Genomic DNA, 12252 nt, shown 5'->3' with positions numbered 1-12252 from the left:
GTTTTGAGATTTTTATATATATGTTAAGTGTATTTGAGTGTAAGACAGATACAGCATATGTATAAGTAGTGCTTGATTATGGTTAGAAATTTAAGGACTTTGTTATTGCTGAGTCTATTTTACAGGGTATGGTTGAGAAGTGGTTGGCTGAAGTTGAAAAAAATATGATCCGTAGCATGCGTGATGTTATAGGGAAATCCATGCTATCGTATCCTGAGCTACCTAGAACAGAATATGTTTTGAAGTGGCCTGGGCAGGTAGTTTTGTGTGTTAGTTGCATATTTTGGACAGCAGAAGTTTCTGAAGCTATTGCAAATAATGCTGTTGAGGTAAAAGGAATTATTAATTTATAAATCTTGTAAAAATAATTTATTTTGCTATTTTTCCTATAAACATATTAAACAACCTTAATTTGTTTAAGCGTTTTTATGCTTAATTTCAAAAAATACAATTTTATTTATTTGTTGCACTTAATGTTGAGTTTTTATGCATTTTTTCTAAATTGAAATATTAATTTTAACTAATATATTCTCATATTCATCTAAACTGAAAACTATATATGTTCTAAGATAAACAATAATAATTTATTTAGCAATACAGATTGAAGTGTAACCAACAGATTGATGACATAGTTGCCTTAGTTAGAGGGAAACTGGCACCAAATGAGAGATTGACTTTGGGAGCTTTAATTGTAATGGATGTTCATGGTAAGCTTAGACATTATATTCTTTTTTTGGTTTTTGTTTTCATTATATATTATTCATTATTTATATTTTTGCTGTGCTAAATTTCTAATTCTATTGTCTCAGGGTTCCCACGGTACTTAAAACTTCTTAAAAACTGCTTAATTGTTATTTTGGAAAATAAAGGCCCTTAAAAGTACTCAGTTTTGGTACAAGGTATTTAAAAGTCCTTAATTTTTCAGCATCACTATGCTTCATAAGAACAATTTTTTCAGTCTTACAAAAATATTTTTAAAAAAGTTGTTCATTTATCACCTAGAATGAGGCTATGCATCAAGGGTAGAGCATTTTAGAGTGACAAAAAGGGATGTGTGTGTGAGGGGGCTATGGGCAGAAGGAAGAAAGCATGTCCTTTCATTAATATATTAGTCCTTTCATTAATGCATTCTTCCTTTTGCCTAGAATGATAGTCTATGAGGAGAGTGAAGCATTCTGAAGGAAAAGAATACACTATGGACAAGGGAGATACTGTACATGGAAGAGATTGTGCTTTTTTGGTAGGGGGAGGGGAGTTCTAAGGTACCTAAGTAGAAGACCCACACTGACCTTCAAAATCGAAAGAATTCAAGAAATTCAGTTCTACTGGTAATGCATCTGCTTTTAGGAACAAAGTAATGCCCTAAGTAAAGATGTATCAGAAAAAATTTTTGAATTGAACTTTTAAATTGTCAGGCTTACATTTACAGAAAGATAAAAATTATGCATAACCTAATATTACAGAATACTCACCTGGCATAATAATAATAAAAACAGCAAGTAAATCTATTCTTAAAATTGTAGTTTTTTCTAACAACAAAAGAGGAAATTTCAAAATTTGTTTTATCTTCTGTGATAAATTATCAATTCTAACAACACTTCTCTAGCAGCAAAATATAAAAGCTTTTATTAATAATTTTTTAATGTATTTCCCAAATTACTTTATTTGCTTGTTTTTTAATGTATGAAAAAAATTAAATATCTTAATTTCTGCACTTTATTTTGCAATTCAATTTCAATGAAATTATTAAAAATGGAATGCGGATTAGTATCATAGATGCTGTTAACCCTTAACAATCTGAAAATATTTTGAAAAACCGAAGCCAGGTTTACAGAAATTGCCTGGTCCTACATTAGCGAACCCTGTTACTTAATACAATTATATCAGTACTTGCATTATAATAAAATTGTTTTTTTTTATTGCTGGTTTTTTTTTTATTAAAGGTAAATAATTGGCACTGTCACTGGTGGTATATGTATATTCAATAATAAACAATCATACTATTTTTAAGGCCCTTAATTTTTCAAAAAAGATCCTTAATTTAAAAAAAAATTCTTATGTGTCCTTAATTTTTACTTTGTTAAAGGAGTGGAAACTCTGAATTAAATCCAAGTAGTAATTCATAGTTTTATGAAAATAGTTACTTGCATAATCAGATTCATTTTTAAACAATTTATTTTTGTTTTGAGATTTTTCTTTTTTATTTAATCAAATAAGGATATATACATTAAATTCTGCTAAGTACATACTAAGGAATTTCAAGCTAATTTGGGAAAAGGTATCACTTTTTAAAGAATAGATTATGTGGGAGTTAGCTATGCATTTTAAAGTTTATGGTCTAAATTTTACTGTTGAGTTGCATTGGAAATGTTTCATAGCATACTTTTACACATAAATCTGTTGTCCAACTTTTTTAAAACCCATTTTTATGTTAATTATTGAGGAAAATGTAATGTGTCTTAGGTAATCTATAATTTTGTATTCTTGCTAATCATCATTTCTTGTTAATTAATCTTATTACTTAATAATAATGTCTTATAATTAATTATTTTGAGTTATGATAAAGTTTTATATACATAGATCTAGAAATCGCTATGTTTATTAGGTCGTGTAATAGGCAAAGTTTTACCGAAAGAAGAATATTATCTTTATTTTCTCTCAATTCTAAAATTATTAGCACAACATTAATTAATTTTTGCTAAAAGAGGATGTTTATTACTACCATTTCAATGTAATCTTTTTTTTACCATTATTAATATTAGCATACTGTCTTAAGTCTTGATTTCTCCTTCACTGTTAGAACATGAATACCTTGACAAAATCTGTAAGGGAAACCTTTCATAGATCAAAGTTTTTCTTCGACCTCATCAAATTTGAGATTTTACTGCATTTACATTTAAGTAAAGCTACTTAAGAACTACATTTTTCTGTTAAGTTCAGCTTTTTTGACTAATTATGTTTCTGCATTTTTCAAAGTTTATTGATTACACAACATGTATAGTTTTTAAGAATCATGTTTTAGTTTAGGCTTAGCTTTTTTAATAACTGAATGGTTTAATTAATATGCCGAAATGTTCTTTTTTCTCTCATGTTCATAGTTAACATTTGACTTAGTAACATTTATCTTAGTAAATTAGTTGTATATGATAAAACTATATAGTTTTTTTTATTTTAAGTTGTTTAATTTCAAACTAGGCGATTCTATTAAACTTCTAGCATATCATTCTAATATGCATTTCATGTTTGTAATTTTTCAGCTCGTGATGAAGTAGCTAAACTTGCAGAACAAAAAATCTCAGATATAAATGATTTCAGCTGGATCAGCCAGCTTCGTTATTATTGGGAGAATAATACTGTTATCGTGAGGATGATCACCACTGATTTAGAATACGGATATGAGTACTTGGGAAATACTCCTCGTCTGGTCATTACTCCTCTGACAGATCGTTGTTATAGGTATTTACTAGTAAATAAATGTATTTTGTGATGGTTTGACAATTTTTCTGTCCATTGTACAGACTGTGTCTAAACATTATTGCATTATTTTCATTTTACGCAAAACTTATCTTACAAATAAATTAAGGACGCTGCAGCCAAAATTGAATTTTATATTTTTATAAATTTTAGAATGTCTTTTTTTCTAACAAGTTTTTCTAAACAGAGAAATAAAGATTGCACTATAATGTGAATTATATAAAAAGTTTTTGAGTGCCTACAAAAATTATTTATTAGTATTATTGATGTAAAATTATTTTTAAAGTTTTCTATCACATTTTATGAGGTATCTTGAATTATCTAAAAATTTTCATTTAAATAGTCACTTTTCTCATTTTTCATCTGGATAATAGGAGAAAAATTTATTAAATAACTTCATAATTTCAGATAAAAAATCAGTCTTGCTCTATAAAAAAAATGTGAGCTATTCCAGCTGTTTCTCTTTTCTTATTAATTTTTGTTTTCCAAAAAAAAAAAAAAAATAATAATAATAATAAATAAATAAACTTACTTCTAATATACTTTGCATATAAAAAAGCAAACCTTTACAACTTTTTATTTTATCATTTCACTTTTTTGGGGACTTAATCTTTATTGTTTGTAGGCCTAACCTCAAATATGCCAATTAGTTTGTTGCAGCGAATATTTTAAGCTACATTTTATATAAGATATTTTAAGTAACAAAATTAGAAAAAAATGTACTTTCTCTAAATAAACATACACTTTTCCTAATGATATGGTAACTTGATCTTCCATCTATAAAGGGTAGCAACAACCTGGAAAACGTAGTCTCAAAAGTTAGAGCAGCAAAGCAGTTTTATGATTATTGTTCATTTAACTTCTTGCATATTTCATCATATCTCAGTAACTGATTAGAATCTAGAAAGATTTTCACATAATTATAAAACTTTATCCAGAGACAATTCCGTGTATAAAAATATTTTTATATATTCATTTATTATTTGGTTTTATTTAATTTACCATTTATCAAACAATTTGGAATTGCTAGGTATTTAGATTGAATTAGGTATTTTTCAGATAGACGAAATTAATCTACATATTTTTAAATGATAAAATTCAAAATTTTAGAGCATACATCAAATAGTTGTGTGGAAATGAAAGTTTAAAGATAACAATTCTTTTGAGATGACTAAGTATGAAAAAAAAAGTAAATTAGCATTAAAAAGCCCAAATTGTCGACCACTTTCTTGCCTAAATTATTGGGACCATATTTTCTAGATTGCCATAACCCCCCCTTTCTACACTCACATATATCTTTTGAGGATCAAAATTTGTTGAAAAACATTTATGTTAATTTAGAGAAAGTGCACCTCTTCGTTTAATATTCTAACTTTGAAATATCATTTGCACTAATTAATTACCATTAGCATGGAAGGAGAATCCACCAAGATTGATTCCTTTCATGTGATAAGCTGATCCATAGATCAAAAGTTATTTAAGTGTTTTTTTTTATTGCACAATGTACAAAATGTGCGTTAAAAAGCTTCAAGTTACTGCTCATGTAAATTTTCAGTTTTATTTTTGAAGTGAATAGCTTACGCACCTAAAGCACTATGTGCTCTTTTTTTTAAGTCTTCTAAATATAATAAAATGTTAAGAAAAAACTAGGAGATATGTTCTCTTATTATAGGACTTTAATGGGAGCTTTAAAGCTGAACTTAGGAGGTGCTCCTGAAGGTCCTGCTGGCACTGGTAAAACAGAAACCTGTAAAGATTTAGCTAAAGCAGTAGCAAAACAGGCAAGTGTTTTTTTCCCGCTCTTTAAAACAGATTTTTTTTGTTACATACTGCATACATCACTTCTGGTATTTTCTGCAGCGCACTATGAGATTTGAAGAATATTTTTTGCACTATGGAGACCTTCAGATCAAATTGAAAAAAATTAAATTGCTTTAAAGTTATCAAATGCTTTAAATTGGAATTGAAAAAATCATTAAAATTGTAATCATGACAGCAAGTAATTGTGATCTATGATAGATGCACAACATATGGCCTGTGGCTCAAAAGTGTCTCAGAAAGACATTTGCTTTGAACTTTGAATTCCTTTAAATAATAATAAAAATATAACTGTAAAAAAAGTAACAAGGAATCTTTATTTGGAGTTCAAATTTATGACCACAAGCATTTGGATTTCAACTTTTGTTATGTATTTAATTAAAAAAAATGTATGAATGAAATGCAAAAGAAAAGAAAATGTCTACAATTAGAAAGATAGGTAAATAAATAAAAAATTACAAATTTTCAACTGCCATCACATCCATCTTATTAATCTGATGCTTTAATGATAAAATGATACTTTATTGAATGCTTTGATAAAATCTTAGTTAACCTAAGTAAATAATTTCTGTTTTGTGCAAAAACTAACTTTTAAAGTATAACATAAAAAATTATTTTGTTCTTATAAATTTTTTGTCAAAGTTTGATTTTTCCCCTTGTAACTATATTTGTTTAATTTTTTTTTAAATTATCATTTTTATTTATTTGTTTTATCCTTAAGTTTCATTATGTGCCCCTAAGTAAAAAATTGGTTACTTTGGAGGAATACTATAAAATAGAAAATAAATGGATTTTGCATGTATTCAATTACAGCCTTATCTTAATGAAAGATCCCAACATTGTAAGTGTTTTTTTAAATTTGTATACAAGTCATCAAAATCTATGATTACAATATAATGTTTGATCTTCATAACATTGTACCTTATCAGGAATATAAGTAATTGATTACTTACCATCATGATGTGTAAATTATTTACCTAATGCATTTCTGCTTATTTGTTTTCCAAATTTTTCCCATTTTAATGAAACCTGCATACTTGGTTAGTTATAAAATTATATTAGTTTGTAAAGGCTGGATTCTGGACAAATTTAGAGAGCCAATATCTTGGAAAACTAGAATCCGGACACTGTCAAATATTTTAACATTTATATTGAAGTGAATAAAAACTATCTTTTTTTTTATATAATAAGAACATTCATCAAAAAAATTGTATTTTGTTTTAAGAGTTATCATTTTGGTTTTTAACATTTAAAATTGTTGTTTAGCTGTATAAACTTTTACCTCATTTTTCAAAAATTTTTGATAAAAATATTTTTATCAAAAATCAATTAACTACAACAGTAATATATTTTTTTAAAATTATTTTGGTACAAAACTGAAATATAAAATTTTTTTATTAAAAAAGGATTTTTTTCAAAAGCTTATTCAGCACGTTTTTTCTTTTCTTGTTTTTCTTTTAAAGTTAAATAAAAAGTATTATTTGCTAAATATATTATTTATTCATTATCTTGATTGTAGTGTTTTTCATTTGAAGGGTATGGCATTTTGTAAATTTTCATATTTAAGACCATTTTTAGCATATTTTAATATTGAAAGTTAATTACTACTCATCCCAATATTTGCTTAGTTTTTCTCTTAAAACAAATCAATGTTGTAGATTCATATTTTATTGATTCATTTTTAGTGTGTAGTTTTCAACTGTTCTGATGGATTAGATTTTAAAGCTATGGGGAAATTTTTCAAAGGATTAGCTCAGTCTGGTGCATGGGCCTGTTTTGATGAATTTAATCGGATTGAACTGGAAGTTTTATCTGTTGTGGCACAGCAGATTCACAGTATTCAACATGCAAAGGCCCAAAATTTGTCCACATTCATCTTTGAAGGCTCAGAGTTATCCCTGAATCCATCTTGCAATATGTTCATCACCATGAATCCTGGCTATGCTGGTCGTCAAGAATTACCTGACAACTTAAAAGTAGTTATTTTAAATTTTCTTGTATCTTTACTCTTTCAAATTATTTAAATATGCTATTACTGTGATTTGTTTATACAATTTTGAAACATGATATTTAAATAGCATTCAAAAATGTCCCTCTTTGCAGATTAAAACTAAGTTGACTTAAAATGTGCAAATCTGGTTCATTACTCTTATGCACTTCCCAAAGTTAGTGAAGAACTCCAATGCTTGTAAGCAAGTAACACATCAGGTCTTATTGTAGAGCTAAACCATTTTTTTAAACCGAACACCATGAACCATCTAAACCAAACTATGTTGAAATAGTAAATTATCGAATATTAAAATCTTCTAACTTATTTCATATTTATATTTTTTTAAATGTTCATGAGTTTCCTATGAATCTAGTTTTTAAAAAATCAGTTAAAATATTAATTGTGTGAAGCATCATTTAAAGGGTTTTCATTTATTTAATTTTTCAAGATTGTATTGGATTTATGATCTTTATAATTATTTTAACTTGAAATTGTTTTATTTTCTTATTAGAATGACAAATGTGTTTTGAATTTAGGTGCTCTTTAGAACTGTTGCAATGATGGTTCCCGATTATGCTCTTATTGGAGAGATATCACTTTATTCTATGGGGTTTGTTGATGCTAAAAGGTATTACATTTTCTAAAATACAATTTTTAGAAATACTTCTTTAATGGGAACCAACCTGTGAAATAATATTATGATTCTTTGAAACTTTTCAGCTTAGCTGTTAAGATTGTGGCAACATACAAACTCTGTTCAGAACAACTCTCATCTCAGCATCATTATGATTATGGAATGCGAGCCGTAAAATCTGTATTGACAGCTGCTGGAAATTTAAAATTGAAATACCCAGAAGAAATAGAAGCTGTTTTGGTTTTGAGAGCTATAAATGATGTCAACTTAGCAAAGTTTTTAGCTCAAGAAAGTATTTTGTTTGCGCTTTACAATAGATTGTTTGCACATTTTTGAAATCCATAATAAAGCTTTTCAAAGTGATAATATTTGTAAGCATATAAAATGTTTTAGTGATAATATTTGTATGCATATAAAATGTTTTAGTGATAATATTGGTATGCATATAAAATTTATACAAATTTTACGGGCATGCATATATTTTGTTAATCGTATATTATTATGAATAAAGTTTAAAGATTTAAAAAAATTTCTAAATTAAAAAAAATTAATAAAATATGAAAAAAGTTCTAAATTTTTTAATACCAAATTTATTTTTGTGAATTTCATTACATTAAATTTTTATGTTTGATTAAACAAAGATCTCATAATAACATTTAAAAAAGCTCTTATTTATATGTCCTCAAAATTTTTTGAGGTATGAATTTTTTCATGATTTTTTAGCGACTTGCTGCCTCAAAACTAACATGATATTCTGTTCAGTTATTTTTAGGGAATCTAAAAAGCACGCTAATGAAATTAATTAGCAAAGCTGATTTTTTAAAATATTAAAATTGGTTTGATATATGCGATAATTTTTTTATAATTTAATTCATTGCAAAAAACTCATTTAGAGCACTATTGATTTTTTTTATATAACGCTTTTTATTAAGGAAATTTTGAAATAGCTTGTACTATTTTATTGTAAATTTTTAGTAGAACATTTTTTTTGTACCTTTATAAATAGATCAAAAATTAGTTATATTGCTATAAAAAGTTGGGATTATAATATATGGAAATATAATATATATTGAATACATTTATGCATTGAATATGAACAAAGCAAGCCATATTAGTCAACTTTTTATTTAATTTTTGTTTGTAAAATATATTTAGCACACTTGCTCATAAAAGTGTTTATTATTAAAATTCTCTTATAATAACTACTAATTTTGTTCTTTTAGGATGTTCCATTGTTTGAAGGAATAATTTCTGATTTGTTTCCATCTATAAGTCTTCCAAAATCTGATTATACAGTACTCCTTAATGCCTTAAAGAACAATATTGCTAAAAAAAATCTGCAACCTGTACCTTGGTTCATAAATAAAATTATTCAAGTAAGGAATTGGAGTTATGGTATACAAAAAGTAGAAATATCTGTAAAAACATTATCTTCCCCACACTATACAACACCCACTGCTGTTTCATTGCTAAATTTTATTGTTGAAACTGAAACACCTACTCTATGCAACACCCAGTGATGTTTCATTGGTAAATTTTATTATTGAAACTGACAGGTTTTTAAAGAGGAAATTCAAATTCTAATCATAGATGTCATTCATAATTTTCCTCAAGCTACTTATTGAGTAATTAAAAATGTCCCTTTTTGCAGATATTATTTTCTTTAAAAAAAACATGTTTCTCTTTTTAATATTATATTTTTCCAAAAAAATGTTTGAAAAAGTAAGTGTAAATTATTTTAAAGCTTTACATTAATTTTTAATTGTGACTTTTTATAAATTAGTATGCATTATACAGCAAAATTAATAGTCACCACTGACCACAAGGTGACTAAATATAAAAAATGGCATTTAAAAATTAATTTGTTAACTGTTAAATTTTTTTAAAGTTTGTCAAAAATGCAGCTCATTTGCTCCAAAATATATTTTTTCAACTTCTCATAATATTTATTACCCCAAAAAATTATAATTATTTAGGGAATGTTCAGGTTATTTTATGCTAGTTCAAAAATTTTGGTATCTGAATATTATTTGAGTTATGTAACAGATTGTTAATTTGTAGCAACAGATACAGGGATGTGATTCTTCCGCGGATCCGCTGATTTCCGCTTTTTTCAGATTTTTCCAAATCTTCCGCTCTTTTTTCATAAATTTCCGCGCGGAAAAAATTTTTATGCAGTAAATGATATTTTGTTAAAAAATTTTTTCTTCTTTTGTTGAAAATCAATTCCCATTCACGCAATTTAAAAATTCAACATCGCGATTTGTATTTAAGCGTTTTTAAAACCCAATATCGCGATTTGTATTTAAACGTTTTTAAAACCCAATATCGCGATTCATATTCCCGCTAGTTTAAAATCCAATGTCGCGATTCGTATTCATATATATTTTTAAATTTCAATATTGCGATTCGTTATCACGCGGTTGTAATATCAAACATCGATATTCGAATTTATACGCGGTTTAAACATTACTCGTTGCGATAAGTNCATGTACAGAGAGTGAGATGATGCCAGAGACACATACACCTTCCTTGGTTCTAGTTTTACTCCAATCAGTTTGGGTAAAACTTCAAGTGACTTTCCTTTCAGTCAATGTTGTTACTCATTATTGTAAAATGGATGTGTGAAAATATTATTAAAATATTGGGCTCTTCTTTATGGTATTTCCTTCCATGCTCTTGTCTCCTTACAGTTAAAAGTAAATTTTCTATTAAATTTTTTTTAAATTTATGGCTAATAATATCCATATGTAATCTTTATTATAAATTTATCACTATGATTACTATTATTTCAGATTTATTTTGTATATAATAATTTTAATGTTTGTTAAAAACATAAATATCATGTGGCATTATTGGTTCATAAACTGAAGCTCCATCTTTTATTAGTTGAAAACGTTGTGTACAATGCTTAAATTTTGCATAAGCCTATTAAAAGAGGTCAGGAAACTTTTTCTTTGTTTTCCTTAAGTGGTTACCACATAGAAATATCCCCATTGATTATGATTTAGTGTTTTCTCTTTTTGCTATTTCCAGATTTATGAAATGATTTTGGTTCGCCATGGTTTGATGATTGTCGGTGAGCCAATGGGTGGAAAGAGCAGTGCCTACCAAGTCTTAGCTGCCAGCTTAGGAGATATTCAAAAGTTAGGACCTGATTGTGGAATAGCTGAAAACAAAGTTCAATACAGAATCATCAATCCCAAGGCAATCACTATGGGGCAGCTTTATGGATGTTTTGATCCAGCATCGCATGAATGGACGGATGGTAAATATATATTTGTTCTGATAAATCAATTAAAATCTGTATTATTATTAATTATTTTTATAATTATAATTATAATATATTATTGTATTATAATTATAATTAATTATTAGTTATAATATAATTATAATGAATTATTAGTTAATTTTGTAAATTTTCTTTATGATGAGATTATTAAAGCTCTATTAGATACTAAAAATATGATTTTATTTGAATGAAGTTTAATACAATTATGAGATTATAAAGCAGTGGTAGGTTTTGTTAAATATGATAAAAATATACTTATTGTCAGTGATGCATCCGAACAGGGTATTTTTTGTTAAAACTTTAGTAAAGTGGACGGCTCTAAAGGAGATATGGTTTGTTAGTTCAGGATTCCTGAAATTTGATTCTGACTAAATCTGTAGTTATCCGTACCAACAATTGATGAAAGAAATGGTATGCAGCTTTGGTTTTATTTTTTATGTTCACTTTTGTGTTTTGGTATGTTTTTGCCTCAAAATAGTATATTTCATCGTAGTTGTGAATATTTCACTTTTTCTGTGTTGTAATTTTTCCTCCAAATTCTCATTATCAACTAAAAAAAAAATCCAATCAAGACTTCTAGACTAATAATATGTCTTAATTATTAGTCATTTGAAAGTGACAATTTTTTTCTCCCCTGACGCTAGTTTTCTTAATTTTCAACCTGATGCAAATTGATTATAAATTTTATGTTGATTCTAAAAAATAACTGATCTTTTTCAATTTTTAAACTGCCCTCCCAGCTAAATATATCAACTGCTTATTTTAATGATTTTTAATTGTATTTAATATGATTTGTTTTTTTTTATTTCAATATAAGTTTATGTACAATATTTGTGTAGTATTCAAAAAATAAGAAACTTGTAAGTAACTAAATATATTTTATTTTTAATGCTGTAAGAGATAGGAAACAGTTTTATAATAAAAATGTTTTCACTCTGTATTTTATGAATACATAAATTTGGCATAAAAAATTTTGTTCCATACTTTTTCTGATTAGCACTCGGGTAAAAATAATGTTTTTCTTATTTTTAAATCTGTAGTTGT

General features: G+C 26.6%; 1 protein-coding gene across 1 annotated transcript in view; it reads left to right on the top strand.

Moving 5' to 3' along the window:
• LOC107453307 (dynein axonemal heavy chain 3) overlaps positions 1-12252 on the top strand; it is a 111078-nt gene that overhangs the window by 28121 nt on the left and 70705 nt on the right. The window contains exons 25-33 of the mRNA XM_071181745.1: positions 126-329; positions 593-707; positions 3258-3456; positions 5147-5255; positions 6978-7268; positions 7819-7910; positions 8003-8202; positions 9138-9292; positions 10953-11184. Of these exons, the coding sequence (XP_071037846.1) occupies positions 126-329; positions 593-707; positions 3258-3456; positions 5147-5255; positions 6978-7268; positions 7819-7910; positions 8003-8202; positions 9138-9292; positions 10953-11184 (1597 nt within the window). The remainder of the gene's footprint in view (positions 1-125; positions 330-592; positions 708-3257; positions 3457-5146; positions 5256-6977; positions 7269-7818; positions 7911-8002; positions 8203-9137; positions 9293-10952; positions 11185-12252) is intronic.

This window comes from Parasteatoda tepidariorum, chromosome 6, assembly GCF_043381705.1.
Source record: "Parasteatoda tepidariorum isolate YZ-2023 chromosome 6, CAS_Ptep_4.0, whole genome shotgun sequence".
Classification (NCBI taxonomy): Eukaryota; Metazoa; Arthropoda; class Arachnida; order Araneae; family Theridiidae; genus Parasteatoda; species Parasteatoda tepidariorum.
The sequence above is the reverse complement of the archived record's forward strand: the minus strand, read 5'-3'. Positions and strand labels throughout refer to the sequence as shown.